Source organism: Pseudonaja textilis, chromosome 3 (assembly GCF_049901715.1).
Source record: "Pseudonaja textilis isolate UNSWEBS1 chromosome 3, rPseTex1.2, whole genome shotgun sequence".
In the NCBI taxonomy this organism is placed as follows: domain Eukaryota; kingdom Metazoa; phylum Chordata; class Lepidosauria; order Squamata; family Elapidae; genus Pseudonaja; species Pseudonaja textilis.
This window is the reverse complement of record NC_141992.1, coordinates 136,741,706-136,767,322: the sequence shown is the minus strand read 5'-3', so window position 1 is coordinate 136,767,322 and position 25,617 is coordinate 136,741,706. Positions and strand designations below refer to the sequence as shown.

Below are 25,617 nucleotides of genomic sequence, written 5' to 3'. Positions count from 1 at the left end.
CAGGGAATGTAGCACTGCATTCATTTCTATTAAAGAAGATTCAACATCTTCTGTTACAAAACTGCGGAAGTAGGGTCAAGACTAGTCTCCTTTATTGTCATTAACAGGGTGGATGGGGGGGGGTCTAATTTCTGTGAGTCACCACCAGCTTTTCTTAGAAATATCAATTTTAATCAAGTAGAATAGATGGGCATAGTAGAGAGGCAAGGGATATATGACAAGGGAACAATTGAATAGAGTAAGGAACTATCCCTCATTCAGTGATCGTTTTATGTAGACAGATAGTCTAGCCAAGAAATAGGCATATTATGACAGAAGAGCGATTTGGAATTACCACTGATACTCCGATATTTTCGTAATCAAATCAGAATTACAAGGATTTCCCTGCCAATAATAGTTCCCATTATTGCTTCTGAGAGCCTGTTGGTGGGATTAGATTATTTTAATCCACGAGGCTAGTTTCTCATAACCAGGACTACTTATTACAGTCCTCATCTTGAATGTTCTAGATCTGTTCCAGAGCCTTCTGGAACAGATTTGGGAGAAACTACATGATGGTCTGAATCTGTTCCACTCGTGAAATGATATTGTTGATATTAAGAGAGATGTCTTCAAAGGAGAACTTTACCCAAGGCAGCAGGGCTATGATCCACTTTTTGTCACTGGATCTTTAAGTAATCAAATATTTTGTTTGGATCGAACTTGGATTTGTGTGCAGTCATCCCCTTGCACACACAGATCACACACTGGTTTAGAACTCGTGCAATTAGGACTGCTTTGAAAGTGATTCAGAAGAAATGTTTCAAACTCCATGAACAGGTATGAGTGTAAAGAAGTGGCTGCTTCAAGAATCATCTTAACAATGTTTTAAAAGAACCATCTTATTTGGCATCACATGGAAGCCTGAAAAAAGACATGCTAAAGTAATAAATAGAGATGTGTTCTGGTTGTGCAAGATCTAGATCTCATTTTCCATATCACTATTGTAATATACACAACCTATCCATTATATGACATTTTTTTTTCATAATTTTATGAGGCAGTTTTTATGAGGCAGGAACTTGATGTATGCAGAGGAGATTCACTATAACAATCCTGAAGCTGCATATATACAAAGTAGTTTTACTGCAAGTAAAGTTCCTTACTTTTTAAAATTACCCTATAGGTCACACTCGCCACGTCACATTGCCATGACGTGATGTTTAGTGACATTTTTTCCATTTGCGGCACTGGGGTGGATAGGGCCTACATGTGACGCATCCAGCCTGCGGGCTACTAGTTTGACACCCCTGCTATAGAGTCTTACTATATCATTGATGTTTTTTTTTCAAAGTCCAAGTAAAATTTGAGTAATTGGTAATTAAAGTGTAACGTATAAGTTGTGATACTATATTTGAAAGTTTTGACATTTCTTTTCTGCCACCCAGTGGTTGTCTCAATTATTGCAGCCCAAATCTGGTAGCTGACAAGTTTATAATGAAATGGAACAACAAAACCAGCTACTGATTGTTTTTAGAAGAATTATGCATACATAAAGCCGTATAACTCTTCTTTTCCTTTGGGCTGATTTATATAGTATGTAGAAATATTTTTAAAAACCTTTGAATTGTGACATCTACTGGTATGTTGATTCCATCATTTATCTGTGGTGTCCTTTTAGGTAAAGAAGCACCATATAAGAGAAGTGAAAAGCAGATTTACCTCCCGAGTAGCTAACTGTCTTTCAGTGTGCCTACTTACTCCATTGTAGGCAGGCAGGTAGAATAGGCCTTCCGCCTAGCAAAATCAAAGCAAAAAACAAATCTCAGGTATATCCATGCAAGTAGAGGACGTGGTTTGCATGTCCAGAAATAACAGATGCAGCTGCTTCTCAAATGTCCAGATACATTTTTAAAAATGCAATGTGGAATTGTAATGACAGAAACCACAGCTCACTGGCATACAAGAATGAAAAGCTTGAATCGGATTCAAAGCGTTTCCATGATACAAAACAAGACTTGGAAAACCCCATTATGCTAAAATTAAAAATTACACTGGGTACTTATTTATTTCCAGGAAAAATAAAAAACAGTAGTGACTATGGATTACTAAGTGACTTAAGTAATTCATTTAGGCAAACGTCTGTCACTTTACAATCCTTTTATATGAAGATGAGCCCTGGAAACCCAGTATTCGCCACATGTATGTGTGAATCAAACCTGAGATTAATGACCTTGAGTAAGGCTTTGGAAACAGGACTTTTTAGTCCGGTTGTTTAATAGGGTTGAGTGTAATTGTTGTAATACATTATAAGTTTGAGAAGTTTCATAATTGTGGCTCTTAAATGTTCAGTAAATGATGGGGGAAAGTGTTCGCTGTATTGAAAAATATTTGCCTTGGGCCAGTTCTTAGCATCAAACAACTTTCATATAAATAGAAGGGCTATGTAATTTAAGTGGGATGTTCCCCCCCCGCCCCCCACCCCGGACCATCTGGCCTCATTTTCTGAGTACAGAAAATTTAGCAGTTTAGCAACTGTTTGAAGTCACCATGGTGCTGGAAAAAAGTGACTTTACAACTAGTCCTTGCACTTAATGACCATTGCAGCATGCCTGTGGTCATGTGATTGCCATCTGAAACCTTCCCAGTCAGCTTCTGATACGCAAGGACAATGGTGAAGCCAGCAGGAAGTCGGGGTGATTTGCTTCACGCTGCAACTGAGACTGCTGAAATTCCTGTGATCAATTGGCACATTTACATTTCACTTAACAACTGCAACAAGTTGCTCATCCCAGTTAGGGTCATTAAATGAGGACTACCTGTACCAAGTACCTGCACTACACCCAAGGAGATGACTGCAACCACTTTATCTCAAACCTTGGAATTCTGACTTTTGGGATTTATTTGTGATAAATGCTCTAAACACAATTTTTTTGCCACTTCCAAAGTTTTCTTCATTTTAAGCATAACAGATCTTCACTATATAGTTTGAAAATGCTAGTAGAGTCAAGCAACTGAATAAAATGCTTCTACATCAACTAATTAATGTGGTTTGTAAAGAGAAAGCTAAAACTATGAAACTTTGCTAGGTATATTCAGAGCATAATATAAGCTGCGCTGTTAAAAGTTACTTCGATTAACTGGTAGCACAAGGCAAACTTGACAGCGCAATGAGTGCTTGTATATTATTTCAGAAAGTTCATAAAATATGCATGTATTATGGATTTCTGCAACCTGTGAACAAAACTTGTCATAAAGTAAATCCTCGGAAAAACATTCATGTGGAAAAAAATTGATCTTTCAAAGAGGAACTACTACCAACCTCTTAAACACTACAAAGAACACTAATTTGCAATTGGCACTGTTATTTTATTAGTACGAGTATACTGAAACAATAAACTTGTACTGGTATACAGACAATTTATTTAAAACAATTTTGTTCAAATTTTGAATCAAACATTGTTTTATTATCATAATGAAATAATTTCTACCTAGAAAACCTGCAAGCACCATCAAAGAAAGGGACCATAAAATTCAATAAACAGATGCGAGTGTATCCTACAAATAGACACACCACGATTAGAAAATAGAATATGAATTCTTCCATTTTTTTTTCATATTTGTTTTAAAAAAAGCTAGTGCAAGTACAATATTTTACACTGGAATTACAGAGAGTATGCACGCATATGGAAAAAGTTCTTGTCACAATAAAAGCTCTTACCTATGTCGGTATGCAATTTCTCTTCTTATTCTATAAGGTGCGAAACGTTCCCTCCCTATTTCTCCTTTGTACTGGCCATGTCAGCCCAATATGACCTCAGCATAAAGCTATGGTGCCCCTTTCTCCAGGCCAACATCTGGCAGGACATTGAAAGTGTATTTTGTAATTGTGTGAGTAAAAGAAATATGCACAGCATGAATTACGTATTGATTTGGGAAACATTCATCGAGAATTTGCTGGTTGCTCAAACCACTGATAAAATACTACCAAAATTGCAAGCAGGCATTTGAAATTTGTCTATTTCACTTAATTATTTAAATGCTAGAGACAGAAAGGTGCGTTCTGATGTCATGCCTTCTCTTTAAAACATTTTTAAGTCAAGATAAAGCTGTACATCTTCACAGAATTATGAGGCAAAAATCCTGAGATACAATAAAAACATGGGAGAAATGATCGATCAGCTAAGGAAATGCTTAGCATATTTACAAAACCCAACACTTTGAGGCATTTCAAGTACTTGAGGCCTATTCCCTGGGGTTAAATAGATGCAGAACAATTTGCAGTTTGAATTTAATCAAACAATTATTGTTTTAAAAAATATGAACATTTCCAAATTTTAACTTCTACCACCAATCACAGAGCCTCAATATATGTTACATTTGCATTTCTTTGGGAAGTAAATGGCTGCATTTACTGCATTCATTTTTGTCTCTTGGCTGGAAAAGGTTTATAGTCTAATTTTAAAATTAATCTAACTTCAGTTACAAAGAGATTAATTGCAAGAGGAAATGTACACACCTCGGTAATTTTCAAAGAACTCTCCTGGTGCCCCTCTTTTTTGGCTTGTCTATCTGTGTCTGCCACTGTTGGTTTTGAATAGATTTAAAATTAAATAGAATACCTTTAAAGAGTGATTTTGTATAATCCAGTGTTTAGTGTTGTCAATAATTCATAAGCTGCTATTGCACTCAGAATTGTTGTCAAGCAGGATCTTTGTAAAATGCAAGTCCCTGTAATCTGTAATTTATAATGTCACATCCCTGGCCTCAATGAAACTGATTTCCAGTAGACTTCTTATAAGCGGTTCCAGCACCAGCAAGTTAAATCTATTGCAGAAGATACATCCAGTGCTGCCTATTGGTTGGCTGAAGAAAAGGGAACCAAAGCTTTGATCAAGTGAAAGTAAATGAACAAACAAAAGCAACCTTAATGAAGCCTTGGATCAATTTTCATGGAAGACTCAGGTCCTTTTCAATAACAGCGAGAATAAACTTAATTTTTGCAATCCCTATTATAGAAACACTAGTCATTCACTAAAAGTACTTCATTTGATTGTATGAGAGGCCATCCCACTGCACCTGAAGGATTCATATTAATACAGAAGTTATCTCTCTTCTATATTAAATACCAGAATTAGACTCAAATTATTTCTAGAGACTGCACGGTACAAGGAGAGAAGGATTCAGAAAACCATCAGCCATCCCCCATCATCCTCTTCATTTTAAAGGCTTCCTTTTGTAAAAACATTTTGGACCTCTTCCTCAGAAGTACTAGTTTTCCTAGATTCCCTTCATTTTTGGTGTGCCAGTAATAAACATTTCCAGAACCAAATGAAAAATAATAACAAACTCTCTGTACAACTGCTAGAATAACTAACATTGTCTTTAACAGTTCCAGGCATAAAAAGAGAGGTGTACATGTGTATGTATGGGTTTGGGGAAGAGGGGAATTACAGGAGACCATAGGATCTCCCTCACTTCTTTATTCACCTTGAGAATCCCTTGTAACAAACACTTCTTGTCCGCTCTGAAATTCTTTGGGTTGTTTTCTTTTTTTAAGTACAGGAAGTGCAAAAACAAAATCATCCTTAGAAGATGTCATGACATCCCAATCAACTTCAATTAAATTAAAGAGGGACAAACAGCCCTCAAATGCTGTTAAAGGTGACCATTCTCCCCTACCCCAATAATGCGACTTATATAATGAAAATGCAAACCTAAGTATACTGTCTTTGAAAAACCTGTTAATTAGGCATTCTTTCCTGCCATAACCAACCCATGAGAGTCTTCTATATACAAAAAATGTAACTTTCACCCTTTCTCGACTTTTGTAGGTTTATTTAATTTTTACAAACAACACACGGTTTTCAACATATCCATCGCTTTTCAAATACTGAATGAATCATTCCAAACATTCTTTTCTTTTGTGCAATTTTTTTAAAAAAACGTTACCTGTACTCCTCTCAATGTGAGTGCTTCAAAAAAGTTCATTTAACCTTCTCATCAAATTAGGTTCACATAAAAAAATATTCCCACCAGTTATAGTGCTACAAGTAAAGATCCTATCAGTAAGGTAACACATCAGAAGCGAGGTCATCTATGTAAAAGAAAGTGAACTCTGGAGTAGAAGTGTGCAACTTGTTTGGAATTTCCCCACCAACAGAAAAACGCAATACTGCTCTCGGAATCTACAAAGGAAATCAACGAAATATTTTTGTGCTCTCAAAAGCAACAATCAAAATTTAGAGGACTATCCTTTTTCGGGAATCTTCAGAGTAATAAACATTTTTTTAAAAGCAAAATATATTAAGCACATTCTGCTTAAAAACAGTTAGGAAACGATGTTCCTTTGTTTTTAGGCTATTACTGTGTCTGTCCCTTGGTTGGACAATACCTATACATAATAATCTGAGGTGGGGTGGAGGGAATCACATATTGCTGTTAACAGTGTTCATTTCATAGGAGATGACACAAAAGGACACAAATGCTTCATTGCAGGTTATCAAATATAAGGTACTGGGTCAAAGTATTGGGAGCAGGAAAAAAAAAAGCCATTAGTTCACTTGTGTAATCATTAATAGAAGTGTTTGTGTGGGGGCTATAATAAAGTAGGGCCTATTGTCATTTGTATACTCCTGCTTCTATAACAGCTATAAAGTACTCTCGGTGCGCAGAAGGTCCCTTCCACGTGTGGAATGCTACTTCTGAAGAAGTTCTAAGCATCGATACCAGAAAGCCACGCCATTAGTACAAACAGGTGGCACTGTGGAACTTGCTTTCCTATTGGTTAACACTGTCATTGGGCCACATTTCCGCTGTTTTTCTTCCCCTTCTCAACTGCTAGTGGAATATGTGTGGCTAAGTCCACCACTAATCCCATCTATAGTAATTTTCATTGTATGATCTGAGGCGAAACAAGCTGAAAGTCGATCCACAGTCATCTAATACCCAATGTGAATCTGTGGCATATATCCATAATAGCAGGCATATTAAAAACAAGTGAACTTTGACACACAAGTGGACCTTCAATGAATCAGGCATTCATTGAAAGGACTGGTCAATGCAGAGTTCTGCTGAAACTAGTAATTTTAAGTATAGTTAGATCTGTGATTTCAAAGGGGTAAGCATACATTTCACTTTAAAGATTTGGGACCACACATATTTTCTTATAGGTCTGGATCCTGAAGAAAGTAAGGATCTACAACACCGTGGCCTGGATATCTATGGTATTTATTTAAAACAATATTTAGGAGCCCATGTCAAAAATTCGAAGCACCGCAAAATATCTTTAAAACAGCAATCTTATTTCTTAATTAATGATTATCGCTGTTGTGGGTCTCCCCTCCCTCCCTGGCTTGGCAACGTAGCAAAGTAAAACAAGCCACTGGGTATAGGATGTCTTCTGTATCACCCAAAGCTACAGCTCTAGCTGGGTCTGTTGCTTATACTGCACACGCGACAATTAATCTTAAAGTTAGTTCATAACCATGCAGGAAATCCAAACAACTCCTTGGAATTGAACATCCCTACTCCAGAGCAGTAAAAGTGCTCCTTCTGGTCACATCAGTGTACCACACCATACACCAGCCCCATCCCTGAGTAAGAGGTTTGAAAGGTTTCTAAATGTTCCTTGACTGCGGGAAATCAAGCTGTGATGTCACTTCCTAGCTCCCAAACAACAGAAAAATAGCAGATGGAGGGTGTGGGGTGCCAGGAAATAGGCATGCATTCTCTTCCCCCAACCCCCCCCCCCAAGGAAAGGAAAGGAAAGGAAAGGAAACGGGGTAGGGAAGAAGACCAAGATTTTTTTTTAACAATCCAGATTTATATGCAGAATATGAGGTAAGTGACATCACATTCTGAAACCCCACCATGTGGCCCAGACAAACTGAAATGATGCCTAAGTAAAACACTATAAGGAACAGTCATTTTATATATAGATATATAGATATAGATATATAGATATAGATATATTTATTTAGAAATTCCTATAAAGAGGTTCTGGTATTTTTTCCTTTGCCCTGACTAATTTTATTGGTGATTGTATAGTTTCATTGTAAACTAAAGAAGGTCTAATACAAAAATAAAACAAGGGGAGGAAAAACTGGTGTGAGTTAATATTGCCATGTGGATACTGTACAGACTTTTACAATGACATTAATCTTAAAATGTCCTCTACAACTGTCACTATTTCAGTAATTAGAAGAAATTGAAAAGGGAGTGACACAGGAGTTTACAGGACAAGTTGCAGGAACAAGCATGGCATTAAAATATTTCATGTGAAATTAGGTGCCTTTTAAAAACAGAAACTAAGGCACTTGGGAGCACAAGGCTCAAATCTTAATCCCATTGATGAAGAGGACAAATGAACCCAACACAAATTCCACTGCAAACATCAATAGGACTAGAACTTGCCTTGAGTAATTTTGGAATTTGGGAAATGTAGGGGGGGGAGGGGGGGAAGAAAGAGTCATAGAACTAGCTCAAATTTATAACTTTGTTTCCGTAGCCAAGAAAGCCAGATTGTCTAACGGCAAAATTATATGAACTCACAAAAGAGAGCTACAATCCAAAAACAAGCTTTCATCAGTCACAGAGAGACAAAGGGATGCCATTCTTCCCACACAAGATTGAATTTATCCACACTTCCAATCTAAGTAAAGATTAGTCATGATAAACATAAAAGAGAATATGATGCTCTCTTGAAGACTGCACCCATCAAGGGATGCCAAGGAATTCATTATTAGGTATTCATCTCAGCAGAATGAGACTCAGCTCATATTATCTTTTCCACCATTAACAACCCTTGAGACAAATATTTGACATTTTTTCCTCTGCTTCTCTGGGTTTTTTTTTTTTTTGTCCTTTAAATATGAAGCCCAGCAGGGCACTGAATAGTAAGAGCTGTAAGAAGCCCCTGGTCCAGGCTGTGCAATGTGTTGACATCCAGACAAATTTTACCCCTACTATTTTCAAAGGAAGGCATAAGACCCCACATTTAACGCTCCAAAAAAGATGGCATGAGAAAAGTCTGTTGTCACAGTTAGGTGAATCTAAATTGGCACATAAAATATTGCACATACTAAAAAGAAGCAGAAGCACAGCAACGGGACGCTGTGCTTGGACGGAAGTAACAATTGCAAGTTCTAAGTCTCTAATGCAAGTAGAGAACAAATACATTCCTATTGCTTGAATCATTTATTAGTATTGGTTTATTTGTTTTACTTGTTAGTGTTAGTTTTATAGATGTGGTCAGTTTTGTAATCCCTGCTCTGTTATATAGGCAATGTTCTCTGAGGACATATGAAAATAGTGGTACTGATAGGAATGAAATACGAATTTTGCCTCATCTCTTACTGCTCTTCTTGCTATCAGAGGTTGAAGTGAGAAGAAAAACAAAACAAAAACAAGCCAAAATAAAACTTCAATAAACAATAACTTGAAAGTGCCCTGAGCAGAGTTTATGGAAGATTAAGCAAATTCTCTGAGCAGAAATGTTGAAAAAAAAAAATTACAGCACAAAAAAAGCAACATGATTGTGAGAAGGAACCCGCCCAGTGATCTAATAAATTACTGGAAGGTCATAACAATTCAAGATAGATTTTCAAGCTACTTTAAAACTTAAGCCCATTTTTGGTGCATCCCCAAAATTGGTACAAAAATGATTCATTCTGGTGTGAGCTAAGGTTCAAGTAACAAAGAAACACAATTAAAGAGAGAATTATATTGGAATTTTTAAAGGTATGTATGGTATTTAGGTAAGTGGGCGGGGAAATGAACATTTCAAGAAACTGTTCATTTAAAGTTCTATTTTGATTTCTAAAATTTAGTTTCTTGCTAAATAAGAACCTGATATCAATGGAGTTATGTCAACCAGCAGGACACCAGGGTCAAAGATTAAAAAAAGCAATCTCCTGTAAATTGAACTACAAATTTGTTAAACTCAGCTAAGGTCTCAATTTATCATGTGCTTCTTCTGTAGCAGGAGATGCCAGTTATCTATTTTGGCTTAATCCATTTCATTTTGCAGACAGTGGCCATCTTAGGGCAAGTGAAATGATCACAGAAAAGAGATGAGGGTAAACACCCGGCTTATATAAGCAGTATACCACACCTTCTACCTCACTTGTTCTTTTCTTGAATTTCATCCAAGTCAAATTACAAGTAGGGAAAGAAGATAACTGATGATCACTCACTTAACCTTGGTAAGCTGGAATACAGCACTGATGCCAAAAGAATTCTTGTACCATTTTCACACAAGACACTAGACTTCTTTGAGGTTCTCACGTAATATTTGTATCACATGTAAACATATTTAATAACACCGATAGAACATGTCCATATAGAGTTACGTTACAAATTCAATGGATATTTAGATTCAGTCTCATGTGTGAAAATGCCCAGAGCATCTTTCAGAAAATCCTGGTTTTAAAACTTCAGAAATTAATGCAGAAATTAAGCTTTAAAATAGGGCAATAGTTTAAGTGATTCTTTTCACAGGTTGGCATATAGTCAATTATTTATCTGTGAATAATTAAATGGGTTTTAATGTGACTATTAATCTGAATCTGGTTTTAAGATGGAAGCCACTAAATCAGTGGGAGTTTAGGCCTTTTGGACCCACCCTTGAATTTATTTCAGATTTCTGTGATCAGTCATAAAATTACTGAAAGAGTTTAATTGGATAAACTTTTACCCATCATCCTGTTGTACCAAATTTTAACATTAATATTATACCACTAATCAGAAGAAAAGTATCTGAAAATTAAGAAACAGTAATTTTACAATAAAACACAGAATTAGAACAAAACACAAAAGTTGCATCTGTGTCAAAATGACTCATGGAAAACTCAGAAAATCTGAATAGAAATTCTCAGCTTTTCTGGTTCAGGGTGACAGATATGATACAAAGAAAGTAAAAGAAATTGAAAGAAAACCTAATCCTATTAAAATGGTCTAGAAATTAGGCAGGTTAGTAAATAACTGCTACATTTGTTTAAGCTTTTTCAGCCCCTCTCCCTTCCTAAAAAAATTAAAAACTGCAGGAATACCACACAAATGATAAACTCAAGATGTGCAAATTGCAAGATTCTTTAAAGTCCATCTTTTTCAAAAACACTGGACAATGTTTTTTTCTTCTTATTCCCTTATACTCTTCTTTTTCTTTTATTATTTTGTCAGCTTGCATATACCTTTAACTTTTTCCACAAGCATAAAAGTTTTAAAAGTGCCTCCTATTAAGTAGTCCTTGTGGACAACGACTGTCACATACGAGTTCATAATTCACATTCATCCCTTTGATACCACATGAAAACTTTCAGCATCTTGCTTGTGGACAAACCTACACAGTTAACAGTGTTGAAAATGTCAATATTCTCTTTCTCCCCCTAACCCAAAAGAGAATAAAGCAAAATACAGGATTTGCTGAGTGCTAAGCCAGGATTCTCAGCATCGAAACTCTGATTATCATTTTAAGTGCTCAAAGACATTCTATGTTCATCCATTTCCTCATATCACACTGAAATTTGAAAAAAAAGTGGCACTACTTCTAGTACAGAATTTTTTTTAAAAAAAACCCCACAGTACTAGAGTTTTAAAAAATACAACCTAACTGCAAACAATTTTATGTTCACTCTCCCAAAGGAAAGTACATAGTTACTTTGTGGAAGCAAATGTTAGCGGCAACATGCTGTATACAAGTTACAGATATCCACAATTTGTAACGTGCTATATTGACACCAACAATGTCACACTTTAAGCAAATTACCATTTTTAGCAAAGCAAGAATCAGCTGCTACGCTCTTGCTGTGCCATTGTGCTAGCAAGTGGAAATGAAATCTCTATGTGGCAGTCTCTGAGAAGAACAATAACAACAACAATAATAATATTAATAAAAATAGTGCAGTTAGACCCCCCACCGCCACCCCCACTCTGGGACACAGTACGGGTTTGGATTGGGGGAATGGAAAATACAAGACAAAAAAAAAAATCAGAAAATTAAAAGAAAATCACTTTATTGTGCAAAGTCTCAAAGAGTGCTTGGTTCTCCCTTATTGCCCCTGGACTACACTTCATCAGAAATTTGTTGAGAGAACCACCAAATCACATTGTTGTGGAACTCTCGATTCTACTCTTGAATCAGGCAATAGTGTTTGTCTTTCCTAGAGTTCTCTTGCCAGACTAATATTCTGTTTGACGTGCTGGAAAACAGGTGCCATGTCAACATTTGCTTCCACAAAGGGTGTGTGTTCACATGTCAAGCAGATACTGCCCTTTTTTTGTAGCTCTTGAGAAAAATAATCACCAATGAACACCTAGGTGGGGGAAGTATGCACCTGTCTCCTGCATAATACCAACTGCAACTATAACAACGTTATAAACATAAACCTAAAATAAGATGATAACATGTAAATACTCGATTATTTAGTCTACAGTACAGTAATCTGGATAAAAAGGACAAGGGATATTCTAATTTCCTTTCCCTAATAGACTTCACTTGCCTACATTGGATCGCCCTTCAATGCAAATCTTAACCTCCTGAGGAATAAAAGAAGGCTTGGGAAGAGTCAACGGTGGCTCCTCTTCAGACTTCTCTAGTTTCCGTGTTTCAGGGGCTGACCACCTCCTCTTCCGAGTTGCTGTGGGCTTGCTGGATTCTGATTTGGTGAGTAGAGATGCTGCAGGTAATCCTATTTTGTTTGGAAACTTCAGTTCACCATTTTCAGATGTCATCTTTGCACCTCCTTGATCAATCCCATTTTCCTGCTCCACATACCTATGTCTACTGCCAACTAGACTGTCATTTTTAGAGTGCTTCAACAAGATGCTAGCTGAGTCCATGGACTGGCCCTTTTTAATTGAGCCGTTCTTCAGATTCTTGAGTGTAAGTGATATGCAGACATCACCAACAGAGAGTTTGGAACACGGCAAATCAAAGAGCTGGCTCGTTCTCTCAGGGCAGCAGGATGACCAGCCTTGTCCAAATACAAAAAAGGGATATTCTACCAAAACTTCAACACTGACCTGTAAATGGAAAATAGAAAACACAGATGTGAATTTTAATATGTTCATTTGCACGTATATTTTCAAAGATTGATGAATCTATTTCCAGAGAATGTGATCTCATTCAAGAAAACAAACATATAGCGTTCAGATTAAGAAAACGTTAACACTCCAAGACTTTTCACAACTTTGGCAGGAGAAGTAAAACAGTGAATTCTCCTTATGTACTTCTGGAAAGATCCTTCAAAGGTCTTGGTGGTACCAGATGAAACTTTGATTTTTCAGTTTTTTTCTGCTCAGGTATATTATATCTGGAATGTTCAATATCAATAGTTCAACTAAGTCCCTTCAATACAAAAGCCATTGCATGTGTGTGTATATAAATAATCCCTAATTTAGAACTACAATGGAGTCAGGAATTTCGAACATAAAGTCTTGCAGTTTTAAGTCAAGGCACTATATGACTGGATTTTATTTTACCACATGTTTTACAACAGTCATAAGTGAGTTATCATTGCCATTAAGCAAATCATGTGGTCATTAAGCAGATCCAGCAGATCCAATTAAGTAAATCAAGCATGTCCAATGCTGGAAACTAGCAAAAATCACCAGAAAAGAGCAAAAAGGTTCACAAATTATAGTCATGTGACTATGGGATGCCGCAAACAGTCATAAATGCGAGCTAGTTTCCAAAATGCAATAATGTGACCATGTGTATATGTTGTAATTTTGAGGAATAGTTTTTTTAAAGTCCATTGTAATTTTGGATGGTTGTGAAGCAACCAGTTGTAAGTTGACCACTACCTTGTATGCATAATGATTTTCACATGAGTCAGAATGACATATACATATTATCATGGAGATTTTTCTTTTTTACTTTTTTTTTACTTTGCAAATGTGGTTTACTGACCTGACCTCACCTCAAACTAAATAAGCAAATTAAAGTTTGTGAATCCTCTTCCGTTTTTATTTTTGCTAAGAAACTGATTTTATTGTCTACAGAGATCCTTTTGTAAAGCAAAACAATTCAGTAGAAGATCAAATAAAAAAGTCAGAAAGTTGTGGAAGGCCTTTACTTATTCTAGCCCAATTGGTAATCTCCATGTATAAACCACATCCTGAGTACATCCAAAGTCACCACATTGTGTTATTGCTTAAGTCTGTAGCTGCTCCAAATACCATTATTTCATTATTATCATGAATCTCAGTGCTGCTTTGCACCAAGATCTTCTAGATGTTTGCCTTGTATCTTCTGGCCTTTCTGTTGTCTTTTTTGTGTAGGACCAAATCCATATTTCCAGTCCAGAGTTTCCTTCTGGGCTTGTACTAATTTGTTGCTGCAAGAATGATGGGAGGGGAACTGAAATAAACATCTCAAAGGCATTAAGATGAAAAGATTGGAATAAACAATCCTGTCTTCAAAAAAATGGAAACCAGTGTAAGGATATGTAACAAGTGAAGGCCAACCACCAGAAATTTACTATCATGGAACCAAGTTGCAGGGAAAATGTTCATAATCAATGAATGTAAAATAAAAACTATGGTTGCAGATGTACTGTACAAACTGATGAAGTAGCAAAATGAATAAATGAATGTACTTTTAAAACCACAAGATCAAAATGTTCTAAGGCAGAATAAATACAGCTTGGGTATGGAAATGAGAATGTTAATTATGCATATTGCACAACCTATCTTTTCATGAAGGAGTTCTCCAATCATGTTCTTTAGCTCTTAGGGGAATCAAATCATATTTCTTGCGTTTAAAAATACTGGTTTAATTATCTAAAAGATTAGTGGCTGGATCCTGCATTTAGAAGAGATTTTGGGTTGGCTTAGCAATCAGCAAAATATCGCTGCTGAGAAGTCAACTTTGATTTCAATAGAGATCTTAAAAATTTAACTAGTCTTAACAGAGGTTGTGTACAATCATATTCTGATAAGGGAGGAAGCTGAATCATGAGTAAGAAACTGAAAAATAAAAATCCTTAATCGATTTGGATGGAAACTGAACAAGGAGAGATTTAACTTGGAAACAAGGAGAAACTTTCTGACAGTGAGAACAATCAACCAATGGAACAGCTTGCCCTCAGAAGTTGTGGGAGCATCATCACTTGAGACTTTCAAGGAGAGATTGGACTGCCATTTGTCAGAAATGGTGTAGGGTCTCCCACTTGGGCGGGGGGTTGGACTAGATGACCTACAAGGTCCCTTCCAACTCTGATTATCTGTATCTGTAGATAGACTTAGCAAAATTATGATCTGCTTCTAATTTGAATCACAAATAGTTTTATCAGTTCTTTTTGTGGAAAATAATTTCACAAGATTAAAACTTTTTACCAGAAATTATTATAGGACCCTGAAATAAAACAATGCCTGCTTCTAGCTATTCAGTCCCTTTGTGGTCAAATTGTTGTGGAACCTAGGACAGCTATATTAGAAAAGGGCTAATTGATTCAACTAGTTCATCAACCTTTTCTAATCTTAGCTTGAGTTTCTAGGCAAGATCTCCAAACTGGGAATTATGAACAGTTATCCCAATAAATCTGGATTGTGGAAGTAGTTGATTACCAGAGACTTTTCAAGCTACCCTCATGGATAAATCCTTTTGAATATAAAATGCATCTATCATAAAATTATGACCTTTTGCCATTGCTATATTAGAACTATATGATATTGGCGGTTCTATCTACTAATAAATAGCACAATTCATGCAACTGATAGTGGATGCTGGTTAGTCAAAGTTTAAACAATAGTAAATTTATTTGACTTTAACTAACCATAAAACACATCTGCTGTCTTTGATGCTGTATCGATTTTGTTGTCTGATCTGTTGATTATACAGTGCTTTATCCATTTATAATGTCAAATGTAATCAGTGTAGAATTTTACTCATAGGAAGTGATTTTTCAGTGTTTATCAACTGCTTGGCTATATCACCATAATATTTCTAGGATGCATTCACACATAGAATGCAACATTTTTTCTTCCATTTTAAATCTGTTTTTATGTTATTCATATCCTACTCAACACAGTACTAACCCATGAATTGAACGTTGATTCAACAATGCCTCCTTATTATTCACTCCCCCCCCGCCCCCATTAAAATTCAAGGAAGCAGAGACCAGCAGATTGTCTCTTAATTTCAGCCAATAAATAGGGGTTAGAATTCAAGCTATTTTTTCCTTTCTGACCGCTCTAGTTTTCTTTACCTTCACCGATACATTCCTCTGCTTTAGATTGTCAAGAATAACAATGACATGTCAAGAGGAAAACTAAGAAAAAGCACACTAATTCTGTCCTCTCAAAGCTGTCTTTAAATTTCTGATGCAATACCACAGATGTGCCATTTCAGTAATCCTTAATCCAGTCCAGCCCTACCTTATCTCACAACTGCAGATCAGAGGAAGAAGAATAAGGGCATCAATATGCTATATAAGGAGTTCATGCCACAGAATTATATATGGTCTAAGCTCACAATCACTTATATTCACAAATATTGCAACAAAGTTCTGGTAATATATTGAAGACACACTCCGAGTAAGAGAAGCTAAAGCCTTTTTAGTGAGGCAGTTTTATTTACTTATTTCAAAAACAACAACAACCTCAGTTGAAGAGTAGCTGCTACGACAGAAGAACATGATTCATCTGGGAAAACATCCAACTCCTGGAGTCTACAGAAAACCTAAATTAAACTCACATTTCTACGTGACTGCCTCTGAATTCTGGAAGCATCGCTTGTGAGAAACACAGCTGGTGAAGTATTTTAAGGTGATGATATCAGCTACGTTTTGTTAGACTTCTGCATAAAGTGACACTTTAATAGGAGAGGTCATCATCATTTCTTCTACCAGATGATGGCACTCTCAATCTCTGAAAGGGAAGCTGTAGTGAGACTATCAGTGAACAGGAGAACACCATACAAAAAGCATTGCTTCCATACTTCTGGAACATACTATGATAATTCAGGGCAATATTAAAAGACTCAAGGATGCCAGAATAAACTACTGTGCTTCCTCGAAAATAAGACCCTGTCTTATATTTTTTTTGCCTCCAAAAAAGGCACCAGGTCTTATTTTCAGGGGATGTCCACTGACTAACCTCATTTATGTGCATTGCCCCCGGCTTCCTTTTCACTGTCAGAGCCTTCAGGAACTTCTTCTTCTGCAGTCGGCAAGCCTCTGCAACCCGATAACAGAGTTCTGGATCGATCAAGAGCTTTGTTATCAGCTACAAAGGTCTTCAGGAAAGCCTTGCCAGCAGAAGAAATGGACCGGCAAGGCAAGTGTTGGGGTGTGTGAGGCCCGGCTACAACTGTCCAAAGATAAGTAGTAGGGCAGCTCCACCCCCCCCCCATCCCCACCCTAGCTTAATTTTTATCCATGTACTCTGGAGTGGGTGGGATTTTAATTAGGGCTTATTTTGGAGGGTAGTGCTTACATTGGGTGCACTTGTAAAAATAAAGCTAGGGCTTACTTTCAGGATAGGTCATATTTTCAAGGAAACAGGGTATATTATGGACTGCCACAGATATTTTTACACACACACACACACATACTTACTTTCCTGCAGGCAATTTTTTCCTATTTGTTCATTTCCGACTATATGAAACAGCAGCAGATTCCACACATATTCCAAGTTGAAAACTGTTTTCTAGTAATATCCCTGTACTTTCAATAATAATATGAAAGGTAGAAGCATAATTTTTATATCACTGTATCTTCATATTCAGGGATAGTTCTGCCTTGACTAATGATCCTGCTTGGGGTGAGGTGAAAAAAAGATTGACGGGAAATTTCAGCCAAGATCAGAATTAAAAGGCAACTATCAATCTGTGAATTAGTGACTCACACACATACCACACACCTTTGAAACAGACAACCTTTTGATAAAAAAACTCTCATAGTCTGTTTTCCACACTATTCCATTTTAATTTCTGGTTGCCAGTTTCTACCTGTACTCATTCTATATCCTCTATTTCAGAACCTATGCTTTTACAGGCTAAATACACTATTGTCCGCATTATCTGTCAAAACATCTGATCTTTTTACCCGAGTTATGATTTTGGCTTGCCTCTAATATTTCCTCATGGTTGTTGACCATGAAGATTTCCTATCTCGGAATCATACTATTCTATGATGTTGCTTATGTGAGCTACTGCCTGTATATACTATACCCGCATTCACTTTGTATATCATATTTCAGACATATTTTCTCTAATTTTCACAAATGTTTAGTCAGAAGCGTCCTTACCTAGGGACTTCAGATACATAGATTAAACAAATGAAAGAACAAAATCTTATTCCAGGCTTTTGTTCCTTAATTTTCATTTGCAAAACAAATTTTCAAATGGTTCATTTCTTATAGCAAACCTTTTCATATGCATCCACTGTTGATTCCTATTTTATTTATGTATCAGTGGCATGAGACAGATAACCTTGGACATGTCTTCAATCTCAGGTGTCCACTGGAATAGGAAAACTCCAGACAGACTGTTCTTGTAAAATTGCTTTAAAGGCAAACATACTGATTTAACGGAACGGGAAGATTGTTTATTGACCACATCCATTTCAAACATGGATATACTGGATACCCATCACTGAATCAAATCAGTTCCACAATAAGAAACAAGAGATGGAGAAATGCAATCCAGTCAGCTAGAATTCTTGCAGTGCAGACCACAAAATATATAGTTTAAACTTCGAAAATTAAAGAGAATACTTGTGCTAGACAGCCATAACATAGGGAACATGTTGGGGTACATTTTATTTATTTATTTATGAAATAGAAATGAAGGAGTTATGGAGAGTGATATCGTAAAAAACAAAATGGAAATAAAAAAGAATTCAAGAATATTTTTAGGCATTTTATCATGAGAAATTGGGGAAGGAAAATGAAAGGTTTAGGAAACAAGAAGGACAACTGAACTCAGACTTCCAATGCCAGGAAGAAATGGCAAAGAAAGATATCTCAATCAAGAACATCAACAGGAAAAGGAAAAAATTATCGATCTTTAAATAACATATTTAAGGTATACACCTGAAATAGTAATAATCAAGAATAATAATAGAAGAGAGTAATAAATGCAAATGAGGTGAAAGGGCTAGGGCTAGCGTGAAAACAACGCTTAAGAGGGAAAGAATATCTCTTTGCAAATGTGATTACGAAATTACATAAATGTTTCTGGAGAGAAAATCTACTTGGGAACCACTTCTAAAAAGTGAGGAATGCAAGACGATGCATCAGTTTTAAGTATGAAGCCATTTGGTGCAGATGTAAATGCCACTGAACTGTTTAAAACTGCAGGAGAAAAGATAATTATAGTGTAAACAACTCTACGTCATCAAATATAAAACAAGGCTATGGGACCTAAAACTGGGAAAAAATCAGTGCATATTCCTATATTGAAGAAAGATAATGCAAGAACATAAACTGATACCTCACACTTATAAGATTCTGTCACATATTTTATTCAGAAAAATAAGGAAACAAAACTCTCAAACTAAAAGCGAGGTTTCAAAAAAGACAGATTGGCGTATTGTAAGTTAGTTATTGTTACGCAAACAAGAACAAGAGAATTTGAGATTACCTTGCTTCACTAACTGGCAAGCCTTTGACCTTGGGGGCTTGCCACCTTAGACCTTGAATAGGGAACCTGAAGGCTAAAGGATGTATCAGAACACCCAAATTATTTTTCTGGGGGATCTTTACTATGAACAAAAAAAGTAACTATTAAGAACTGGAATACAAGAACTAAAGTGAGTCAGAGTGGGAACAAAGAAACAAATTGTGCCCATGTGTCTTTAACTTATACAGCAAATCCATTATAGGAACAGCAGGATTGGAAGAGAGGATAGCTGGAATCAAAGCTGGAAGTTAAAACATCAATCTTTTGAGATGACACCATTTTGTTAGAAAAGGTCATTATGAAAGCAAAAGGGGAATTGGAAAATCTGTGTTTATATTAAATATTGTGAAGGTAGAAATTCAACCTGCATGTTTAATGAATTTACAACTGATGGCGAAGAAGTGAAAGGAGTAGATACTATGATTTATCTAGTGCAATAATAGATAAAAATGGATAGTGTGCTATAGCAATGTACTGGAGAGTAATCTTAAAGAGAAAGACAATGACAAAGTCTGACAAGATTATGGAGGTTAAAGCTGTTTCAATAGCAGTGAAGGTTATAACAGTTAAAACAATTGTCTTTCCAAAACTAACGTATTACTGCTGAAGCTGGATATTGAGGGTGTGTTAGGATACTGAAGATAGATGCTTTGAACTATAGAATAACAAATTATTGCTGTGAGTATCATAGATTACAAAAAGAACAGATCAATGATTCCAGTACTAAATAAAGGCTGACTGATGTCTTGAAGTAATGACTACCAAGCAGAAATATACATAAATATTATCAAGTGAATGATGGATTAAAAATAATAATTACATGTTGGGAAGTTAAACAAAGGAAAAGAAGAATACGGGAATATAGCTTCAAAGAGATTATTGCAAGTTTTCTAAACTTTTCAAGTTCAAACCACCCACTGCATTCTAAAATGTTACTGACATAATGGGAAGTTTACAAGGAAAGAGACTAGAGAAATCAACTGTATTTTTATAACTATACTCACTACTATAAAGCAGACCAAAAATATTTTGAAAACAACATGTGTTGACATTTAATTAATGGGGACAGGAATTCCTGAACAGATACCAGAAAGTGTTTACCAAAGCCCATATTTAACATGCCAACATGAAAAACTATTAGCAAACACACTGCTATAGGTAAAAGCTTAAAATATTCTGGACTACAAGCCAAAAATTTCCATACATATTCTTTTACTTTTCATTACTTTGTTCTGGCTTAATTTCATTGTTTTTTTAAGCAAGACAAAATTATAGTTGATTAATTTTTCTTCATTTATTAGAGTTAATAGTTAACGTTAACTACTAAAGGTAAACTAATAAATCCTAATGAAGCATGTTGGTTCTCTATTGCTCAATTAATAGAGCAAAGAAGTAACAATAAGAGTGTGCTTTTATTTGACCAAAGTATAAGATCATAAAATAATGATCCACCATTTCTCAGGAGAAGTTTTCTTTCTTGTGATTCTGTTTAATGCCTAGCTAAAAAAAAAAAACCTGTGTGTTTAAACTCTACATATTTTAATTAGTCCAATAAAATGTTCATCCTTTTGGGACTTAATACTAAAAGCAGAATATCTATTAAGTATGGTAAGTCACATATTTATATTTCTACAAGGTTCCAAACTGCAGCAATCTTTGGCTACATAACAATAATTTCATCCAATGGATTCCTTTGTCACTAGTATAATTTGTGTAAGGCCATTCATGCACCCAGTCACTAAGAGACTAAGAAGAGCAGGAATAATAAGGATATTATATCTAATTTCCTAATGACACCTTCTTTTCTCCAACAATACCTTGTGTTGATTACCTGTGCTCGGTGCTCTCCAACTGCAAACTGTATCATAGCAATGCCTGGATTATGGCTGTCATCAATTCTTTCCACGGTGCTGGAGTCTATTTTCAGGTCACTGCTAATTTCTGCACTCTGTATAAAGTCTTCTGTTTTTAAGTCTTCTACTTTCTTCAGCTCTCCATTTGCCAACTGAATTATAGAGCCTTTCATAAAATAAGGAGGCAATATAGCAGGAGCTGTTGCTGAAGGTGGTACCGGCTGGACCAGGGGGAGATGGATCTGGGCCTGGACCACAGCTGCCTGGTATGCCGGCTGGTTTACTAGGGACTCAGCACTGAAATTTTCACTTTTTGGAATGGTGGTCGTGACAAACGTATGAGGCACTGCTGCTAGCTGGGGAGATGAAGTGGCTATAGCAGGTGGTACCCCTGAGGAGTCAATATCTGCACTTCCTACTGGTATTAAGAGAGGTTGGGTACCAGGGATCACCAGATGCTGTGGTAGATTTCCAGGATAGCCAAAGGCTTGCTGTTGGCTGCTCAAATAGCTAATTACTGGTGGTTGAGTCCCAGTGTAAAAGGCTGTAGCTGGCAACCCAACGGGCAGCTGCTCTGAAGCACTATGGGTGGTCTGAATGACAGTGTGAGGGGATAAAGTGGCAACTGCCTTCACCCCTTCATGACCAATAGTCTGTTGTGGAGATAAAGCATAGGATCGGTGGCCTGCCTTTCCTAAATGCAAGCTCCCCTTTTCGTTGATGGCTGAAGGAGGTGTTTCTCTATTGGTGGATTGCTGAACCTCCATGTCTGCAGTAGGTGTACTGCTGTTAGGGACAACCATAACAGAGGGTCGGACAGCAGAGGAATCACGTGCAATATAATCAGTAGGACCAGGGTGGACTACCACATGCCTGGCCTCATAATGATGAGGAGATGGTTTATTGCCTGATTTGATAAGATTGACTTCAGAAGAGGGTGAGATGCCGTATCGCCTACTCTTGTCTACTTCCCCATTCAGTATTTCCTTTGCTTGCATAGCCTGCAATCTGCTGCTCTCAGATTTCTTAGTGGACTCCCTAGTAACAAAATGGCCACCAGAATCTGCATATTGCACTACCACCTGGGAGGAAGGGGCAAGGGCAAATGCATGAGGAATCACTGTCTGGTGAGGATGCAAATGGACTGGGATGGCTGGAGGAGACACGTTTCTAACAGCACTCTGAGAACTGGAAATATGCACATACTGGTTTTGCTGAATAGGTGGAGGAGATCCTGCCGTGATCAATCCAGGTGTCCTGACTAAATGCGGCTCAACTTTTTGGCCTTGTTGGCTAAGATTGCTCATGGTGGCCAGCAAAGAAGTGTATGCCTCCAGCTGCGACCGCTGGGATGGAGTGGTTGCAACAGCAGTGGCGGAGGCTGCTGTGGTGGTTGCAGAATTAGCTGTTGGGGAAATTAGTGGGGAAGGGATGAATCCGGCATATGGTCCACTATACTGAGGCCCAACAAACTGGAAAGCATGCTGCAAGTGTGTGTACTGCACCGGCGAAACAGGTGTTCCTGCCTGTGAAAGTGCAGAGGGGTACACTGTGGAAAGTGTGGAAGAGGCTGGAACAGACCTAGGAGCACTAGGTGGGGAATAATCCATTCCTGTAGAAAGTGACTTGTGTAAACCTACTCCTTGTTGCGAACCAGCCTCCACTGAAGTGCCTCCAGATCGATTCCGCCCACTGCTGTGACTGCTGGTTGTACTCGAGAGCCATGTTATATTATCTGCACGGTGATTTTCACTGGCCAGAACTAATGGCTTCACCTCAGAAGGCAGGCTGGTGGCAGGGATTTCCCGCTTTTTGGGGGGCAGGCATTCATTGCTTCTCTCCTGGTTGGATTTCATTTTTCACCGGCCCCCTGCCCTTATCTTCTGTGGCTTCACTGCCTGGCTGGCTCTGATTTCAGTCTGCTAAGTGGAAAATCACATTTGATTTCTTTTGTGGATCCAGAGACTTCATGAGGAATCATCTCCTTGTGACCACAATCTTCTAGAAGCATCTCTGAAATGAATAAGAAAAGGAGGGAAAGAAAAGAGGAAATCAAAATTTTAACATGGAGGAAAAGAAAACTATGAAATTCAGAACAACCAATCAGTTAAACTCTAACCAGCATTTTTGTAGCTATAGGCTAGCTGAATAGAAACCCAGTTAGGTGGAGTGGTTGAACCACCAGGATAGAAACCAGGAGACTTTGAGTTCTTGTCTCGCCTGTGGCACAAATCCAGCTGGTTGACCTTGGTCTAGTAGCTCTCTTTCAGCCCAAGAACGAGGCAATGGAAAACCATTTCTGAAAAGCCTTGTCAAGAAACCTCCAGGGATTTATCCAGGGAGACACCAGGAGTCAAGACTGATTCAAAGGCAAAAGAAAAAGAAACAAAACTGAATAATAGTAAGGACCAGACAACCCATACTGTTGGCTCCTCATTTTAAAGATATTTCTTTACCTAAAGAGATATATGGAATGACCACGGTAGGCAAAGGAAGTGGTGAAAGCAGAAGTGACTTCTGGTTTCTCCATCGAGTTTCCTTGTGGGAATCTGGCAGGGAAGATTAGTAATCTCCCTTCCCTTCCCAGCAGCCAAGTAAGTAGCTGCTGCTGGGTGCAGGAGGGAGCGAGGGATTGTAAGATTGGCTAGGAAACTGTCATGGAATGTTATAAATGAAAATCATTTTACTGCAGCAGCAGCCCAGTAAAGCCGCCACCGCCAGTAGCCTAAATCAGCCAAAACTTCCCCGCATTTTATTCATTTGGGGCATTCTGTAAGTTAGTCCATTTGAGGTACCTTGGTTCAAAGTTTGCTGTTCTATGATGCACCGTTTCACCCAATTAAAGGTCATGACAACAATTTTAGTAGTAAATACAGTAGATCAGGGATTCCAACCCCAAAGCTGTGGCCCACAGGTGAGTGAACACACACGTGTAGCTCCATTTGCGTGAGCAGCATTTGTGCAAGCGGCATGTGCGTGTGCCCATAGCTCATGCAAATGTAACTGCGTATAATCATTCCCTCTCCCGTCCTTCCCCCTGCCAATCCGCAAAGCTGGAAAGGTTGGGGAACACTGCAATAGATGACTCATACAAGTAAGCTAAATCAATATAGACATTGTCAAACAATTACAAGATGGAGAAATTCTTTTGCAGCCCTTATGAGGAGCTTGGCTCTGAACCACGTGAGCAAGAAAGGGGAGGAGTTTAAAATGGAAGAGTAACCCCCATTCTGAGAGCTGCCCAAATGCCTCACCCACAGAGAGGATTTGGGATTTTTTTTTTTCCTGCAATGTCTTTCTCTGCAGCCCTCAAATCAATCTGGCTCAGAAATCCAATCTTTCTTTTGCCAGTTTTCCCCGCCATAACAGATTCCAATCTGTTCAGTTTTTAGATGATCCCCAGGGTCCCAAGCCCATCTGCATATTTTCTCCCCCCACCCGCCAACATAACCACTGGATTTAAACAGTAATAAAGAGAGTTCACAGTTGCTACCATCACCAAAAAATAAGGCTTACATTTTAAAGTTTAATCAGGTCAATGTAATTATTGTATCAAGTTCCTCAACTGAATATTGCAATTTCTTTTTCTTTGCAAACTTCTGCTTTCTATAGGGATTCCGAATTACCAAGCAGATTGGAGCAGCCCCAAAGTGCCAGTGATCTCATTATTCCGTTTATTTCTGGACTTTGTTTTGACTTTTGTCCATGTGTATTTTGATGTAGTTTTCAGTTTATGTGTGGCAGCACTTAGTCACACTATTGGTTGAAACAATGCACTGTAGTAAACCATGCATGAAATCACCACAAAACTGAAATAATACATTTAGGTTATTTATTTCTCTCTCTCTCTCTTTTGTCCAGTGTGGAAATCAGAGTTGCCTCAAGGAAGTAAGAGGCAACCAATGAGACAATAAGAAAGCAGGAGACTTACCTTTATTTCCTGCACACACATTTTATCTAGGTCAGAAGCACAAAATCAAATATGCCTCTCAAGTATTGACATGTGATGCTACAACTACTGAGGTGTCTCCATCCAACTCTTTCTCTCCCTTTTTAAAGGCTATTCTTGGGATTTTGTGGGATTGTAGGATTTTACTTTCTGAGCCTTCTGCATTCACAAGTTTAAACTCTACCTGCATGGTTAAAATTACATACTAC

General features: G+C 37.4%; 1 protein-coding gene across 8 annotated transcripts in view; it reads right to left on the bottom strand.

Moving 5' to 3' along the window:
- Nucleotides 1-3,327: 3,327 nt before the first annotated feature.
- The window catches only part of ATXN1 (ataxin 1), a 228,191-nt gene continuing 205,901 nt past the window's right edge, over nt 3,328-25,617 (bottom strand). For 7 of the 8 annotated variants that reach the window (XM_026699566.2, XM_087930909.1, XM_026699563.2 and 4 more), the window contains 2 exons: nt 21,438-23,472; nt 11,977-13,002 (listed from right to left, as the gene is read on the bottom strand). In XM_026699566.2, coding sequence (XP_026555351.1) covers nt 12,472-13,002; nt 21,438-23,315 — 2,409 coding nt within the window. In that variant the 5' untranslated portion in view covers nt 23,316-23,472 and the 3' untranslated portion in view covers nt 11,977-12,471. Of the gene's footprint in view, nt 13,003-21,437; nt 23,473-25,617 lie in introns of all 8 variants that reach the window. The other variant, XM_026699562.2, reaches the window with a different exon arrangement.